At 25.7% G+C, this 19,068-nt stretch overlaps 4 protein-coding genes across 4 annotated transcripts; all 4 read left to right on the forward strand. All coding sequences in view use genetic code 6, as the record gives it.

Annotated features, from left to right (window-relative positions):
- Positions 1-499: 499 nt before the first annotated feature.
- TTHERM_000030099 (bowman-birk serine protease inhibitor family protein) lies at positions 500-1,949 on the forward strand (the record flags this gene model as incomplete). The annotated part of the gene is made up of 4 exons (XM_012797103.1): positions 500-560; positions 626-1,232; positions 1,506-1,708; positions 1,762-1,949. 4 exons carry the CDS (start codon positions 500-502, stop codon positions 1,947-1,949), a joined length of 1,059 nt encoding a protein of 352 aa, XP_012652557.1.
- A 105-nt stretch (positions 1,950-2,054) lies between these two features.
- Positions 2,055-6,460, forward strand: TTHERM_00030100 (bowman-birk serine protease inhibitor family protein; the record flags this gene model as incomplete). Its single annotated transcript, XM_971814.2, has 20 exons — positions 2,055-2,454; positions 2,546-2,689; positions 2,781-2,918; positions 2,970-3,104; positions 3,155-3,283; positions 3,347-3,481; positions 3,535-3,669; positions 3,720-3,854; positions 3,911-3,973; positions 4,023-4,088; positions 4,150-4,431; positions 4,482-4,616; positions 4,678-4,809; positions 4,862-4,935; positions 4,993-5,053; positions 5,107-5,238; positions 5,294-5,560; positions 5,620-5,925; positions 5,987-6,103; positions 6,159-6,460. The coding sequence occupies 20 exons, from the start codon at positions 2,055-2,057 to the stop codon at positions 6,458-6,460; spliced, it is 3,288 nt and encodes a 1,095-aa protein (XP_976907.2).
- A 3,708-nt stretch (positions 6,461-10,168) lies between these two features.
- On the forward strand, positions 10,169-16,117 carry TTHERM_00030110 (bowman-birk serine protease inhibitor family protein; the record flags this gene model as incomplete). Its single annotated transcript, XM_971815.2, has 24 exons — positions 10,169-10,229; positions 10,295-10,901; positions 11,160-11,362; positions 11,421-11,576; positions 11,639-12,115; positions 12,207-12,350; positions 12,433-12,570; positions 12,622-12,756; positions 12,807-12,935; positions 13,001-13,135; positions 13,197-13,331; positions 13,382-13,516; positions 13,570-13,632; positions 13,688-13,753; positions 13,813-14,094; positions 14,145-14,279; positions 14,342-14,473; positions 14,525-14,598; positions 14,660-14,720; positions 14,769-14,900; positions 14,953-15,219; positions 15,278-15,583; positions 15,645-15,761; positions 15,816-16,117. The coding sequence occupies 24 exons, from the start codon at positions 10,169-10,171 to the stop codon at positions 16,115-16,117; spliced, it is 4,392 nt and encodes a 1,463-aa protein (XP_976908.2).
- Positions 16,118-16,518: 401 nt separating this feature from the next.
- Positions 16,519-17,016, forward strand: TTHERM_000030139 (hypothetical protein; the record flags this gene model as incomplete). Its single annotated transcript, XM_012797104.1, has 1 exon — positions 16,519-17,016. The coding sequence occupies one exon, from the start codon at positions 16,519-16,521 to the stop codon at positions 17,014-17,016; it is 498 nt and encodes a 165-aa protein (XP_012652558.1).
- Positions 17,017-19,068: the final 2,052 nt, after the last annotated feature.

The raw sequence follows: 19,068 nt of genomic DNA on the forward strand, positions 1-19,068 counted from the left end.
AAATTTAATATTGAAAAATGAGTGGCTAATTGATTGATTGACTGTTTTCCTAATAAATGGTTTATCAAAAATAATAATTAAATAAGCGTTTATCATTTATATAAATAAATAAATACTATTCAGATTATGTATAATTATTCACTTTACATTTGATTCATATATTACCAAAGCTGGTTGGATATGAAACAAATAGTATTTAATATTGAAATCGAATGGCTTAAAACTTGAGTTTTGGATAATTAATTAGAAGGTATGTAATCGATATTTATTTAGATTGCTACAACTTTTAATTAGTTTGTATGGAAATTATAAAATTTAATTTTTTGTCATGAATTATGTCATTTAGGAAAAGTATAATTCGCTTGTTTACATTCAAAAATTTGTTTAATGTTGACTAATCTAATCAAATTTTTGTAAATAATTAGTAACAAAAATTTGGAAAAAATAGTCCAAAACCTAAAAAATACAAAAAACATACTACTTTAAATTTAAATTTTTAATGAAAAATATCATTTTTAAAATATCAAGCCTTGCTGTTCTTTTAACTATAGTTTTAGGAGGTAGACTCTTTGCTACTTTTACAAATTTGAATATTTATCTTTATATTTATTAAATAAAAAAATAGATATTGTATTATTATATGAAGATATTGTTTATAATCTTTCATCTCTTGGATGGACTAACTTCAAAACTTTAACAACTTTTAAAGCTTTAAAGGAATCGGAAAATGGTTGCTTAGGTCCTTACGATAAGTACACTAAATCTATTTAAAAGACTTTTGGAGGTAGTTTTCCTCCACATTGGAGTATTAGCTTTGATCTATTTGTTTATTAAATGGGTGATTGGGATACCAATGAATTTGTAAGTGTAAGCTTAGATGGAGTTGTTGTTGGTACAGCTAATAAAATAGGTACCTGTGATATTGATTATCAAAATGGGTTCTATGTAAATGATTAATTAGTGATATTTCATATTAATACAACACATACAGCACCATAAGCACTCATTAATGTATAGCATAATTTGAAATACTCTGATGCTATTGAATGGCTTTGCTTTAATGATATTAGGATGTGGATAGATACATGTGATGAAACATGTGCTTCTTGTAGTGGTCCAGCTCCTAATTAATGCACAAGCTGCCCTACTGGCGCAACTTTGAATGCAGGTAAATGTACTTGCCCTGCAGGCTAATATGGTTCTAATTATTAATGTGTAACCTGTCCAGCTGGGTAATTAATTATTACTTTACTATTTTTAATTTCTTAGCTAGAAATTTAATAAGAATAAAGTAAGCTAATGACTTTATATTTATCATAAAATATTCAAAAATTGTTATTACTTATCCAAAAAAATACTTTCCTACTCAAATTATGACATATTTATTTATTATTTTTTTAATAGAAATTTATAACGTTAAATATTATATTAATTTATTTGAGTAATAGAACATTAATTAAATTTTTCTTTCTTCCAAAGCTAAATTATTATTTTCATATATTTAGGACTTGGGCTGACACTAATTTAAATAAATGTGTTCCTGCATGCGTTGCTGGGTAAAATTCTTGTAACGTCTGTAAAGATTAAAGATCATGCGATTAATGCAGTGGAGGAAAAGTCAGTTTCAAAGGTGATTGCATAAATAGCTGTCCTTTTTTTTATGATTTAAATGCTGGTGCTTGTTAACCACTAGAAAAAAGCTTTCTGAGTATTAAACTAGTTTAAAACTAGTTAATAATTTATTTTTGTTTATTTTTATAGGAGGACAAACTATTTATTAAGGCTTAGATGGAATTATTGATTAAACTAGTGCAGCCCCGTTTACTTTTAGCTTCACAAAACACCATAATCCTAATTAGAATTTCTATGTTTGCAGTAATGGTGTTAGGATGTTAGGAGGTTTTGATGTAACTGGATGTAAAATTTTTAAATAAAATATAAAAAATTGATATTAATTTTTTCTCTTTGCTTGAATAGCTGGTAATTTTATCTATTATAAATCTGGTACAATTCCATATCATTGGAAACTAAGAATTAAAGTAAAAGTAATTTACATGGATTCATGGGATAGTGAATATTTCTACTTGAAAGTTGATGGGAAAGCAATTATTTCTGATAAAAAAGATTTATCAGATTTTTCAGTTAATTTTTGTGGAGCAGCTAATAAAAGTTGGAATGATTAGATAATTGAATATGACATAACTGTAAATCATAGTGGAACGTCATTCATTTTAGGATTTGAAACTAATTTAGATGAAAGTGTAACTAACGAATCATTCGGAATTTCTCATTTGATTACTGTAATTGATCTGTGTCCAAACTAATTATGCACAACATGCACTGATAAGATTTGTTTAACATGTATAAATGGGGCATTTTTAGATAGCACAAGTATTTGTGTAACAACATGCCCAGACGGAACTTTTGGAAATATTTAAACTGGAAAATGTGAAAGTAAAATTTATTCATAATTTTAATAATAATTATTGCTTTTAATTTTATCAATAAATTTTTATTTAATTCATTTTTTTTATCAAATATTAAGCTTGCAGTCCAGTATGTGTAACTTGTAAAGACTCTGCTAATAATTGTTCAGCTTGCTAGCCTGCCAGAGGACCTAAAGCTGTTCTTCCAGATTGTGCTTGCTAGTCAAACGAGTATGAAAACCCTCCAGATCCAACTTGTAAATGTAAGCTATTTGAATTTTATTATGAAAAACTAATACATAAAATATAATTTTTATGAATTAATACAAATACTTTATTTGTTCTTTATATTAGAATGCTCATATAAATGCTTAACATGTACTTCAATTGATTCAAATTGCACTACATGTGCTGCTAATAGACCTAAAACTCCCTCCTGTAATTGTGATGATGGAACTTTTGAATAAGATAATTAAAATCCTGTATGTGGAAGTAAATTTAAAAATATATTTTATTAATTTCTCAATTCGAAAAAAATAATAGTATGTGATAAAAAGTGTTCAACTTGCTCTGGAAAAGCAGATAATTGCTTAACATGTAAAGGAAATAGAATTAAAGCTCCTAAATGCATATGTCCAGAAGGTACATTCGATGATGGAGTCAGTTTAAATTGCATTCGTAAATTTTGAAATAAGTCTATTGAATTTTTATTTAAATTTTTCTAAAAGCATGTAATCCAAAATGCAGGACTTGTTCAGGAAATCCAGATAATTGCACTTCTTGTAGTTCAAATAGGGCCATGCCTGATTGCACCTGTCCTTCAGATAAGTATGATGATGGTTCTCCTGTTTGCAAAGGTATTACATATAGAATTATACCTATTTTTTTATGTATTAATAACATATTTTTTTTTTCATTAGTCTGTTCTTACTAGTGTGCTACTTGTGCTGGAAGTGCCAATAATTGTACTTCTTGTGCCGGAAACAGATTACCTCAAACTCCTTAATGTCCTTGTCCCTCCAATTATAATGATGCTGGATATGCTAATTGTGTTGGTAAATTTTTATAAAAATGTATTGTATTGAAACAAAAAAAATAAAATAATTAGTTTGTGATCCAAAATGTAATACATGCTCTACAGATTCTAAAAATTGTGTAACTTGTGCAGCTAATAGAACATAAAATCCACCTTTTTGTACTTGTCCTACTGGAACATATGAAAATGACAAGGCTAATTGCCCATGTAAATAAAACATTAAATTGAATAATTTTTAAGGCTTATTAACAAAACAGCATGTAGTTACAAATGCAGTAGTTGTGATAAAGCTGATAATAATTGTACATAATGCTCACATGACACTCGTACTAATGCTCCTACTTGTGATTGTAAGGATGGGTATTTTGATAAAGGCACAATAGATTGCGGAGGTATTTATTTACAAATCCTAAAAATGCTTCAATTTAAAATTTTTTTTATCAAATAGTCTGTCCTAAAAAGTGTGTTAATTGCAAATCTCAGACAGAATGCACAGTATGCTCAACAAATAGTACATTTTTTAATTTTATTTTTATTAACTTAATTTCCCCTTAATTAAGGATCAAACCCACCATAGTGCAGTTGCAATGATGGATTTTATGAAGACTCAAATGGAGAATGCAGAGGTATTTATAACTTGTTAAATTTATTTTATTTACAAATTCATAATAACTTTTATACCATTAGCTTGCCACCCTAATTGTACTAGATGCACCGGGCCTGGACCAAATCAATGTCAAACATGTGCAGGAAACAGAATAGATTTCCCAACTTGTAAATGCCCATTAGGCACATACGATGATGGAAATCCAACTTGCCCTAAATGCAACTCTGCATGCACATCTTGCTCAGGCCCCTCAGTTAATGATTGTACATCTTGTTCTGGAAATAAAATATATGATTCTTCTTCAAATAAATGTGTTTGCCCAAAAAACACTTATGATTTAGGAATTGGATATTTCTGTGCATGTAAAAATACAAATTCGATTAGCAGTTTGCTTAAAATTTTTTATTAAAAGAATGTAACATTTTCTGCGATGGATGTTAAGGAAGCCCAAATAATTGCATAAAATGTGCTGGAGGCCGCATAGGCTTCCCTTCTTGCAATTAATGTCCAGATGGAGCATTTGATAATGGAGGTCTTACATGCTCTAGTAAACCAATAAATTAAAATTAATGATCTAAACTTAATATATATTTATTTTTAAAAAATAGAATGCAATACTAATGTATGTTCAACATGCTCATAATCTGCTTCTAATTGTACATCTTGTGCTCCAGGTAGAATTAATCCTCCTCAATGTACATGTTTACCAGGTACATTTGATAATGGAATAAGTTGTGAAAGTAAATTTTACTTTTATTTTTATTTTATATTTACAAATAATTTTTTATAAAGCATGCGATCCAATCTGCAGCTCTTGTGATAAATCAAAGTAAAACTGTACTCAATGTATTGCAGGACGAAGTGGGGTAATTATTTTATTTTTTTTATATGTTATCAATATAAATAACTAATAAAATAAATAGGCTCCTTATTGTGGATGTAACGAAGGAACTTATGATGATGGAGTTAATATAGCTTGTTAAAGTAAATATTTAATTTAATTAAATAATATATAAATTCTATTAATTAATATATAGAATGCCCTAACTAATGTTAGACTTGTTCTGGATCTAACTCTTGCACATAATGTAGAGGTGACAGAATAAACTTGCCTAGTTGCTAGTGCCCCTATGGAAAATTTGATGATGGTGTAAGCGAAATGTGCAGAGGTATGAAATATATCTAATTTTTAAGGAAAACTTAATATTTTAAAAATAATAAAAGATTGCAATCCAAGATGTGGGTCATGTTAAGGAACAAGTGATAATTGCACTACATGTTAAGGAAATAGAGTTAATTTCCCTACATGTTAATGTCCTGATGGGTTTTATGAAACAGGAGATTTTATTTGTGCTCCATGCGATAAAAAATGTGGATCTTGCTCTGGATCACCTACCAACTGTCTGACATGTTCTGGAAAAAAAATAAATCCACCAGACTGTTCATGCCCTAATTAAACCTATTATGATTTAGTTTTAAAAGATTGTTCACGTAGATTTATCCTTTAAATTTAATAATTAAATACATATTTTTTAAATTGTAAAATAAAGGTTGTTTCCCTACATGCTAAACTTGCACTGGAAAGTTCCCTAATTAATGCTTGTTGTGTTTACCTGGTTTTATCATGAGAGATGGAATGTGTTAGGGTGAAGTGGGCACCTATGTTGATTATGAATCTAATTAAATAAAAAATTGTAATTTTACATGTTAAGAATGTGAGAGTAAATAAGATAGATGCATTAAATGTGATAGTTCAAAGAAAAGAATATTATTAAATAATTCTTGTATTTGTATGGAAGGATATACTGAAAATGAACTAAAATAATGTACTCCTATCGTTAACCCTGTTGAAAACAGTAATATATCTTATGTTTGTGTTTTGATACAGAATTAATTATTAAATTTATTATCTTAAAGGATGTATTTTACCAAATGTTGGATTTGGTATTTATTAAGATTAATCATGTGTATGCCCTGATGGATAGTTCCTCATTGAAAGTTCTGGAAGATGTGCAGCCTGTCCTTCAAGTGATTGTATATTTTAATTTCTTTTATATTAATCAAATAAATCAATAAATTTTATTCAAAGGTAAAACTTGCAATGCTTCATCTTGCTTAACATGCCAAGATGGGTATGAGCTAAATGCTAAGGGATTTTGCTTTAAAAGAGTTACAGATTAATCAGCATAAATTGTGCTATTCATTTTCTGCGGTTTAGCTTTAAGTTTTGCTTTTAGTGCAGCTTTAGTTTACTTTTTAAGGGGATAATATAAATTCTTTAAAATAAAAATAATTCCATAAACATCTAAAAATAATACTAGTGCTGTTTTAGAGGCATCTACAGTAAAACTTCAAGAATAATAATCGTTATCAATAATTAATAACATATGATCAAACAATAAATAAATAATAGCAAAAAAAATATTACTAAATATTTTAAATATTTTAAATAAAAAATTAAATTATAATATCACCTTTATAATAATTTACTAAAATAAAATCTATTTTTTATAACTATTTGATGTTAAGTAAAAATAAGTTATTTTAATTGCATGAAATGAAATAATCTTTTTATTAATTTATTTAGGTTTACTCTTATTTTAAACTCATATTTAATATAAATGATGAATTAAATTTCTTTGATCTAAAAAAAAGAATTTTGAATTATGAAAAAGATTTAAAATATTTTTTAAGTATTTTTAATTCAAATAATTAAGAGTTATCTTTAAAAGAAGTAAATATTAAATTTATATTTGTCTCAAATAAAATCTAAAAGCAAAAAAAAAAAAATTATAATACAAGAAAATGATAACTTTATAGAATTGTAAGTTGTAATTTTGTTTGTGTTTCATAAGGAGATTAGCATCATGTCATTGTTGATTCTACATATATAATATTAGCCTGGATGAAGCAAAAATTACATTCCGAATCAGTTCAAGTATTTGTTCCTGAATAGCAATCGAAGCAAGTTGATGATTTAGAATCATATTAAAAAGCTATGCCTCTAGCTACAGAAGAATTAGCACACTCACATGATGAGACTTAACAATAAAAAACACACTTATTTGAACCATTATACCTATATTTTCCGGATTCTTATTCTTCTACCAAATTATTCTTATAATTGTTTAATTTAATGATTATAATATTATTTGAAAATACTTTATATTTTTAATTAAATATCAAGATTGCTTTTTTGAACTTTATTTTTTGCTATTATCTGAAATTAATTTAGATTTATGTTTCATCAAAAATAATATCTAAAATTATTTTTTAATCATCAAAACTGTTAAAATATCTATGCTGACATCTTTACTCATTAATTTACTAAATTGCTTAAAATGATTACTTTATAAAATATTTTTTAATAATTTCATTTCATTTTTAATTTTTTATTTATCTTTTTTAATCAGTTCATAATTTTTTTACTAATTATTCCTCATATATTTAAAAATTTTGATGTAAAAAAATTATTTATTTTTGAAATTATAATAAATTAAATTATTAATTAATTATAATTTTATTATAAAATATCAAAATCAGATTTTTTAATAAATAACTAAAAAATCTATTTCATAATAAGTGACATCCAAACGATGAAATTTTTGAATAGCATCTTGCTATACATAATTAAATTTTTTTGAAAGTATTGTTTTTTATAATAAAATTATAATTTTAGAAATACAAATTAATTTAAGCTATTTTAAATAAATTTTTAAATTTACTTAATTATTAAGGATATTTCAATTTAAAAGTAATTATTAAAAGAAAAAATGCTAAATTAAACAATTTGCTCCAATCAGAAATGGAAATTACAAAAATTATATAAATATGTTTGAAGCATACCTCAATTTTAGGAGCATTTCAAACTTAAATATTATTTGAATTTAAAAACAAATGTTAAATTTTAAAAAGACTTCTCTAATTTTTACTGCATATAGAGGATAATTGGAAGAAGGTTTTGATCTAAGTGACTCTATAGTGTGTCCTACTTGTTGGAGTGCCTCTGTGGAATATCTCAGATTATTAATTTATTTGCAAGGAAAAGAATGTTGAGTTAGTGCTAAAGTTGGATCCTAATGAATTGAATGGTCAATAAAGCAAGTAATAAAATATGTTAACCTAGCAGCTAGTATAAGACATAGATATGACTGAAGAAGCATCTTTTTTATCTATGAATTATTTGATCAAGTCTTCATCCAAAAAACTTTAAAAAATATATATCAAAGTGGATTCTTATGGGTGAAAATAAATAATAAAATTACGTAGAGGCCTATAAACAGTTTTTAGCAAAAAATTCTAATTATTAAAGTCTAAGAAAAATTAATGAAAAATGTACACAGAAAAGATTCTTTGTTTCCAGATTAAATCTTAATATTTTAATTTACTTTTTTTAATTATTTAGTAAACTTTATATTAATAATTATTCATGTTAATTAACCCCACTCAATGACTTTAATAAATTAATAAAGTATAACTCATTTATAACCATATAAATATAAAATAATCTATCTTTATTGTCATTATCATTAGGAAATATATTAATGAAAGATATTTGTTAAAAAGAGAAGCTAAAAAGTGTACTTTTTTTACATAATTCAATAGTAATAATAATATCATAATAATAATGTCATTTCTTTTTTCATCAAATTAAGTTTATCTTTCATATTTAATTTTAATAAAATATAAAATCAATCAATTCCATTTCAATATAAATTTTTAAGTCAGACCATTATATAAATTTTCTTAAATTTTTACAATTTTTTTAAGCAAATTGAAATGTAAATTGGGAAAAATTATTAAAATTGAGAGTAATATTATCACTTTTTCTTATTAATAAATATAATTGTAAAAGAAATATTATTAATAAGTCATGTGTGACTGTCCGTCGGTATTTTCCTCAAAGTGAAAAACGATGATCATTAAATCACTAAAATCTAATCAAATTAAATTTTTTTATCCTATTTCATTTTTATTTACAAGTTTAAGTTATTAAGAAAATTTATAGTCAGTGATAAAATAAACAAATTTATTACAAATTAAATAAGTTTTATTCTTTATTTTTTCTTAATACAGAATAAATGCAAATAAAAATAACATAAAATAAAATTTTTTTATGTTGCTTAAGTATTTAACTTTTAATATAAATTACTAGATAGAATTTAAATGCATCATAAATAATACATTTTTTAAAATCTATAAAATTTCTTTCATTTTTTATTAAATTAGTTTTAAAATAATTCACCCTTATATTTAGAATAAATAAATTGTCTTTTAAATTAAAAAACCTAAAATTTATGAAGTTGTAAAGGTAAATAGTATTTGAACAGATTTGGGTTTTAATTAATAATATCATCAATAATATTTGATTAATTTAGGATAATAAATTTTGATTTAAAATTTACCATTAAAATAAAATAAAAATAAAAACAATAATATGTTTTCTGTTATTTAATTGCAATAAGATATTATTGTATTTAAAAATAATATATTCTTTTAATTTATAAATAACGGAATAAAATTAACTAAATCTGTAAAAATTTATTTAAACAAAAATTAAATTCTATTTTATAAATTTTTAAATTTCTATCCTGTCTATCTACAAAAATGGGTGATTATAAAGAATGTATTAAAGAAATAAGGATTTATTGAATGTTTTGTGAATGAATGATTTATCACGAAAAATAATTAAATAATAATTATAAGTTATACAAATAAAATAAACAATAACCAGATTATGTATAATTTATTCGCTTTACATTCGATTCATATATTACCAGATTGTCTATGAAGCAAATAGAATTTAATATTTAAATTGAATGGAGTAAAACTTGAGTTTTGAATAATTAATTAAAAATGTAATCAATATTTATTTATATTGCTACAACTTTTAATTGGTTTGTATGGAAATTATAAAATGTAATTATTTGTCATGATTTATGTCATTTAGGAAAAGTATAATTCGCTTGTTTACATTCAAAAATTTGTTTGATGTTGACTAATCAAATCAAATTTTTGTAAATAATTAGTAACAATAATTTGGAAAAAATAATCCAAAGCCTAAAAAAGACAAAAAAAATATTTTAAATTAAATTTTTAATGACAAATATTATTTTTAAAATATCAAGCCTTGCTGTTCTTTTAACTATAGTTTTAGGAGGTATACTCTTTGCTTTTTTTACAAGTTTGAATATTTAACTTTATATTTATTAAATAAAAAAAAAGATATTGTATTATTATATGAAGATATTGTTTATAATCTTTCATCTCTTGGATGGACTAACTTCAAAACTCTATCAAGCTTTACAGCTTTGAAGGAATCAGAAAATGGTTGCTTAGGTCCTTACGATAAGTATACTAAATCTGCTTAAAAGACTTTTGGAGGTAGTTTTCTTCCACATTGGAGTATTAGCTTTGATCTATTTGCTTATTAAATGGGTGATTGGGATAGCAGTGAATTTGTAAGTGTTAGCTTAGATGGTGTAGTTGTTGGTACAGCTAATAAAATAGGTAGTTGCGATATTGATTATCAAAATGGATTTTATGTAAATGATTAATTAGTTATATTTCATATTAACACTACTCATACAGCTACATCAGCAGTGATTAAAGTATAACATAATTTGAAATACTCTGATGCTATTGAATGGCTTTGCTTTAATGATATTAGGATGTGGATTGATACATGTGATGAAACATGTGCTTCTTGTAATGGTCCAGCTCCTAATTAATGCACAAGCTGCCCTACAGGCGCAACTTTGAATGCAGGTAAATGTACTTGCCCTGCAGGTTAATATGGCTCTAATTATTAATGTGTAACCTGTCCAGCTGGGTAATTAATTATTGCTTTAATATTTTTAATTTTTAGCTAGAAATTTAATAAGTATAAAGTAAGTTAATCACTTTTTATCAGAAAATTTTCAAAAATTGTTTCTACTTATCATTAAAAAATTTTCTTCTAAGATTAACATATATTTACTTTTTTTAATAGATTCGAATAACACTTAAAATTATTTTAATTTATTTGAGTAATAAAACATTAATCAAACCACTCTTTCTTCCAAAGCTAAATTATTATTTTCATATTTAGGACTTGGGCTGACTCTAATTTAAATAAATGCGTTCCTGCATGTATTGCTGGGTAAAATTCTTGTAGTGTATGTAAAGATTAAAGATCATGCGATTAATGCAGTGGAGGAAAAGTAAGTTACAAAGGTGATTGCATAAATAGCTGTCCCTTTTTTTATGATTCAAGTGCTGGTACTTGTTAACCGCTTGAAAAAAGCTTTCCGAGTATTAAATTAGTTTAAAACTATAATAGTGAATAATTTATTTTTGTTAATTTATAAAGGAGGACAAACTATTTATTAGGGCTTAGATGGAATTATTGATTAAACTAGTGCAGCTCCGTTTACTTTTAGCTTTACGAAACACCATAATCCTAATTAGAATTTCTATGTTTGCAGTAATGGTGTTAGGATGCTTGGAGGCTTTGATGTAACTGGATGTAAATTTTTTTTATTAAAATAAATAAAATATTTTTATAATTTTTTTTCTTTGCTTGAATAGCTGGTAATTTTATCTATTATAAATCTGGAACAATTCCATATCATTGGAAACTTAGAATTAAAGTAAAAGTAATTTACCTAGATTCATGGGATAGTGAATATTTCTACTTGAAAGTTGATGGGAAAGCAGTTATATCTGATAGAAAAGATGCATCCGATTTTTCAGTTAATTTTTGTGGAGGAGCAAACAAAGGTTGGAAAGATTAGATAGTTGAATATGATACAACTATAAATCACAGTGGAACTTCATTCATTTTAGGATTTGAAACTAATTTAGATGAAAGTGTAACAAACGAATCCTTCGGAATTTCCAATTTGATAGCTGTAATTGATTTGTGTCCAAACTAATTATGCACAACGTGTACTGATAAGATTTGTTTAACATGTGTAAATGGTGCATTTTTAGATAGTACAAGTATCTGCGTAACAACATGCCCAGACGGAACTTTTGGAAATATTTAAACTGGAAAATGTGAAAGTAAAAATTTATTCATAATTTCAATAATAATAATAACAATTGCTTTTAATTTTATCAAACTTTATTTAATTCATATTTACCAAAAAATTAGAATGTAGTCCTGTATGTTTAACTTGTAAAGACTCTCCTAAAAATTGTACAGCTTGCTAACCTGCCAGAGGGCCTAAAGCTGTTCTTCCAGATTGTGCTTGCTAGTCAAACGAGTATGAAAACCCTCCAGATCCAACTTGCAAATGTAAATTTTTTGCATCTTATTATGAAAAATTATTTATTTTCTAAATTTATAAAAATACTTTATTTGTTCTTTTTATTATTAGAATGCTCATATAAATGCTTAACATGTACTTCAATTGTTTCAAATTGTACTACTTGTGCTGCTAATAGACCTAAAACTCCCTCCTGCAATTGTGGCGATGGAACTTTTGAATAAGATAATTAAAACCCTGTATGTGGAAGTAAAATTAAAAATATAATTTATTAATTTCTCAATTAAAAAAAAATAATAGTATGCGATAAAAAATGTTCGACTTGTTTTGGAAAAGCAGATAATTGCTTAACATGTAAAGGAAATAGAATTAAAGCTCCTAAATGCATATGCCCAGAAGGTACATTCGATGATGGAGTCAGTTTAAATTGCATTCGTAAATTTTGAAATAAGTCTATTGAATTTTTATTTAAATGTTTCTAAAAGCATGTAATCCAAAGTGCAGAACTTGTTCAGGGAATCCAGATAATTGCACTTCTTGTAGTTCAAATAGAGCCATGCCTGATTGTACCTGTCCTGCAGATAAATATGATGATGGTTCTCCAGTTTGCAAAGGTATTACATTGAGAATTATACCTATTATTTTATGTTTTATAAATTATTATTATCTTTTTAAATAGTTTGTTCTTACTAATGTGCTACTTGTGCTGGAAGTGCCAATAATTGTACCTCTTGTGCTGGAAATAGATTACCTCAAACTCCTTAATGTCCTTGTCCCTCCAATTATAATGATGCTGGATATGCTAATTGTGTTAGTAAATTTTTATAAAAATGTATTGTGTTGAACAATAAAAATAAAATAAATAAAATAATTAGTTTGTGATCCAAAATGTAATACATGCTCTACAGATTCTAAAAATTGTGTAACTTGTGCAGCTAATAGAACATAAAATCCACCTTTTTGTACTTGCCCTACTGGAACCTATGAAAATGACAAAGCTAATTGTCCATGTAAATATAACATTAAATTGAAAAATTTTTAAGGCCTATTAACAAAATAGCATGTAATTACAAATGTAGTAGCTGTGATAAAGCTGATAATAATTGCACATAATGCTCACATGACACTCGTACTAATGCTCCTACTTGTGATTGTAAGGATGGGTATTTTGATAAAGGTACAATAGATTGCGGAGGTATTTATTTACAAATCCTAAAAATGCTTCAATTTAAAATTTTTATTATATAGTCTGCCCTAAAAAGTGTATTAAATGCAAATCTCAGACTGAATGCACAATTTGCTCAACAAATAGTAAATTATTTTTATTTTATGTTCATTAAATTAAAAATACATTTCCTTAATCAAGGATCAAACCCACCTTAGTGCAGCTGCAACGATGGATTTTACGAAGACTCAAACAGAGAATGCAGAGGTAATAATAACTTATTAAATTTATTTTATTACAATTTCATAATAATTTTTTAATATCAGCATGTCACCCTAATTGTACTAGATGTACTGGGCCTGGACCAAACTAATGTCAAACATGTGCAGGTAACAGAATAGATTTCCCAACTTGTAAATGCCCATTAGGCACATACGATGATGGAAATCCTACTTGCCCTAAATGCAATTCTGCATGTTCATCTTGCTCAGGCCCATCAGTTAATGATTGTACATCTTGTTCTGGAAATAAAATATATGATTCTTCTTCAAATAAATGTGTTTGCCCAAAAAACACTTATGATTTAGGAATTGGATATTTCTGTGCATGTAAAAATACAAATTCGATTAGCAGTTTGCTTAAAATTTTTTATTAAAAGAATGTAACATTTTCTGCGATGGATGTTAAGGAAGCCCAAATAATTGCATAAAATGTGCTGGAGGCCGCATAGGCTTCCCTTCTTGCAATTAATGTCCAGATGGAACATTTGATAATGGAGGTCTTACATGCTCTAGTAAACCAATCAATTAAAATTAAATAATATAAACCTAATATTTATGTTTTGAACAAAAATAGAATGCAATACTAATGTATGTTCAACATGCTCATAATCTGCTTCTAATTGTACATCTTGTGCTCCAGGTAGAATTAATCCTCCTCAATGCACATGTAAATCAGGTACATTTGATAATGGAATAAGTTGTGAAAGTAAATTTTATTATTATTTTTATTTTATATTTACAAATAATTTTTATAAAGCTTGTGATCCAATATGCAACTCTTGTGATAAATCAAAGTAAAACTGTACTCTATGTATTGCAGGACGAAGTGGGGTAACTACTTATTTATTTTTTTTATATTTTTTCAATTTAGCTCACTGATATAAATAAATAGGCTCCTTATTGTGGATGTAATGAGGGGACTTATGACGATGGAGTTAATGTAGCTTGTTAAAGTAAGAATTTAATTAAATTAAAAAAAAATAAATTCTATTAAATAATAGAATGCCCTAACTAATGTTAGACTTGCTCTGGATCTAACTCTTGCACATAATGTAGAGGTGATAGAATTAACTTGCCTAGTTGTTAGTGTCCTTATGGAAAATTTGATGATGGTGTAAGTGAAATGTGCAGAGGTATGAAATATTTCTAATTTAAAGGAAAATTAATTTTTTAAAATAATAAAAGACTGCAATCCAAAATGTGGATCTTGTTAAGGAACAAGCGATAATTGCACTGCATGCAAAGCAAATAGAGTTAATTTTCCTAAATGTGAATGTCCTGATGGTTTTTATGAGACAGAAGATTTTATTTGTGCTCCATGCGATAAAAAATGTGGATCTTGCTCTGGATCATCTACCAACTGTCTGATATGTTCAGGGAAAAAAATAAATCCACCAGTTTGTTAATGCCCTAATTAAACCTATTATGATTTAGTTTTAAAAGATTGTTCACGTAGATTTATCCTTTAAAATTTATAATTAAATGTAAATTTTTTAATTTTAAAATAAAGGCTGTTTCCCTACATGTTATACCTGCACTGGCAAATTCCCGAATTAATGTCTGTTATGTTTACCTGGTTTTATCATGAGAGATGGAATGTGTTAGGGTGAAGTGGGCACCTATGTTGATTATGAATCTAATTAAATAAAAAACTGTAATTTTACATGTTAAGAATGTGAGAGTAAATAAGATAGATGCATTAAATGTGATAGTTCAAAGAAAAGAATATTATTAAATAATTCTTGTATTTGTATAGAAGGATATACTGAAAATGAACTTAAATAATGCATTCCAACCGTTAACCCTGTTCAAAGCAGTAATATATCTTATGTTTGTTTTTTAATACAAAATTAATTATTAAATTTATTATCTTAAAGAGTGCATTTTACCAAATGTTGGATTTGGTATTTATTAAGATTAATCATGTGAATGCCCAGATGGAAAGTTCCTTATTGAAAGCTCTGGAAGATGTGCAGCTTGCCCTTCAAATTATTGTATATTTTAATTATATGAAATTCATCAAGTAAATCTATAAATTTTATTCAAAGGTAAAACTTGCAATGCTTCATCTTGCATAACATGCCAAGATGGTTATGAGTTAAATGCTAAGGGATTTTGCTTTAAAAGAGTTACAGACTAATCAGCATAAATTGTGCTATTAATTTTCTGCGGTTTAGCTTTAAGTTTTGTTTGTAGTGCAGGCTTAGTTTACTTTTTAAGGGGATAATATAAATTCTTTAAAATTAAAGTAATTCCATAAGCATCTAAAAATAATACTAGTACTGTTTTAGAGGCAAGTACTCTAAAACTTCAAGAATAATAATCGTTATCAATCATTAATAACATATGACCAAACAATAAAAGAAAAAATTAATAAAAGCAAACAAAATATTACTAAAACATTATTACTAAAAAATTAAATTATATTAAAACCTTTATAATAATTTACTAAAAAAATATCTATTTTTATAACTATATTGTTTTAAGTAAAAAAAGTTATTTTTCTTGTATGAAATAAAATAATTTCAATATTAATTTAGTTTTATTTCTTTATTTAGGTTTACTATTATTTTAAATTCATATTTAAAAAGAAGCTAAAATTAAGTTTTTTAGATCAAAAAAAGAATTTTGAGTTATGAAGTGAATTTAAAAATATTTTTAATCTATTTTTATGAATTTAAACAATAAAAATAAAGAGATATCTTTTAAAGAAATAAATATAAAATATATATTTGACTCAAATAAAACCTGATGGCAAATCAAAAATTATAATACAAGAAAATGGTAAATTTATAGAATTTTAAGTTTTTAAAGTTGTTTGTAAAGCAAGTTGATAATTTAGAATCATATTAAAAAGCTATGCATCCAGCTACTGAAAAATTAGCTCAAACACATGATGAAACTTAACAGCAATCTACACATTTACTTGAACCATCATACCTATAGTTTGAGCATCCTGAAATAAATTAGTTTATACAGCCACTAGATTAATAAATAGAAAAATCATAGCATGAACCAGTTGCATAATTCCAAAAGTACTGCATTCACTTTTAGATTAATAATTGCAAGATTCTCCTGAAACAGCTTAGCAGTCATAACATAAATTTGAAGTATAATCATAGTGATAATTCAAACAACCTTTTAGTGAAGAGTTTTAGCACCCACCTTTGTCAACAGTTAAAGAACAGTCAACGCAAGTGCTATAACCATCAAATTATCAAATTTGAAATTAGAACATAGTATATCTGAACCATTTTAAAGATAAGAACAATTAATGCACTTGGATGAATTTGAGCTTTATTAATATCCTGAGCAAACTGTAGAACTGTTGACACATCCCCCAGTAGAAGCCTTACTACAGTCAACACATAATTAAGAGGATGAATCATATTTATAAAGGTAACATCCAATTACATATTAGTAAATATGCTATGAGTTCTTTGCTGCTGCACAATTTACAAATTATTTGTATACACTTGAGAAGATAAAGTCTTTCAAACCTGTAGAAGCACTCAAATTTATGCAATAACTATTAGAATCTGATAAAGAAAAGTCTATATATTATTATCCAGATGCTGCTAATGCAAAATTAGAGCATTTAGGAACACTACTGTTGAGGCAATCATTATTAGAGCTATGAACAGTATAGACATTAATTAATTCCATTAAATCTTAGAGTTATTTTTACAAGTACTTGCATTAACAGCACTATAATCATTACATTGATTTCTTGTTATTTTATAACTTTAACAGCACCATACATTAGAATAAGTACAAGCCCCACCAGAAGAGAGGGCACAGCTTGCGCATTAACTATTACCACGTCTTGTAAAATTTGGCATATTACTAACTTTTCAGTCTAAGCAAGTATTTTAGCCTGGTGTAATACTAGGTGCATAATCAGCACAAATATTATATGAATTGTATGAACCTCCAGATTATTAAACAGAGCAATTAACACAAGAAGTTTTGGCGTAAGATAAAATATACTCAGAGCAAACAAGATCATTATTGTATGCTCCATTTAATAGAACTTAGCAATTAATATAGAGTTAAATACCTTTTTAATTTTGAATAGGCTATACTAATGAATATTTAATTAAAAGAAATTTAGACAAATGTTTAGCTCAAAAAAAAAAAAATTAGATTAAATTTTGAAAATATTTACAAAAAAAATGCAACATATAGCAATTAAATGAAAATATGAATATGGATAATTAAAGGTATGGATGATACAAATTATTTTTAAAAAGTATGTGTATAAAAAGTGCAAATATGTTGATTTATGTCCTTGTGACAAGATATGGCTGATCTTATAATCTCTTGTATCATATATTTTTATACTTGATTGATTTAGTTTTTTAACATTTACTCAAGAATGCTATTATAAAAAAATAATGAAATCAAAAATTTTAATAATTAAAGTATTTTTATTCTAAAGTACTTCAAATCAATAAATTAAGTTCCATATTTTATTTTTAAATGTAGTATTAAATAAGTATATTAAAATATTTTTCAAATTTGAGAGTTAATGCAATGAATTTAATTATGATGATTTACTAGATTTTTAATATTATTATTTAAAATGCAGTCATGTATAATCATAGATTATTTAGGAATAAAAGATCTTGTTTTAAAGCATGTTTAATTTTTTCTTTTTAATAGCTTATATGAATTTAAAATTAAATGTAAATTTAAAATGGGCTCATATTAGATTGAATCTTAAATTTAAAAGTAATGTCAAATATAAATAAATATACAATTAGATTTTTTTTTAAAGTATTTTTTTATACTAAAATTATAATTTTAGAAATACATTTTAACTTAAATTGTTTTAATTTATTAAATTAACCAAATTATTAATGATTTAAATTTCAAAATAATTTTTAAAAGAAAATATTTGAAATTAAATAATTTGCTCCAATCAGAAATCCAAATTACAAAAATTATATAAATATGTTTGAAGCATACCTCATTTTTATGAGCATTTTAAACTTAAATATTATTTTAATTTAGAAACAAGTGTTAACTTTTAAAAAGACTTCTCTATTTTTTACTGGATTTAGAGATAAATTGGCAGTAGGTATTGACCTAAGTGACACTTTAGCAAGGTGTGTCCTACTTGTTGGAGTGTCTCTTTGGAATATCTCAGGTCCTTACTTTATTTGCAGTAAAAACTATGTCGAGTTATTGCTAAAGGTGGATTCTAATGAATTGATTGGCCAATAAACCAAGTAATAAAATGTATTAACCAAGCAGCTGATAGATCTATAAGGTATACATATGACTGGGACAGCCCGT

This window comes from Tetrahymena thermophila (genome assembly GCF_000189635.1).
Source record: "Tetrahymena thermophila SB210 genomic scaffold scf_8254667, whole genome shotgun sequence".
Lineage (NCBI taxonomy): Eukaryota > Ciliophora > Oligohymenophorea > Hymenostomatida > Tetrahymenidae > Tetrahymena > Tetrahymena thermophila.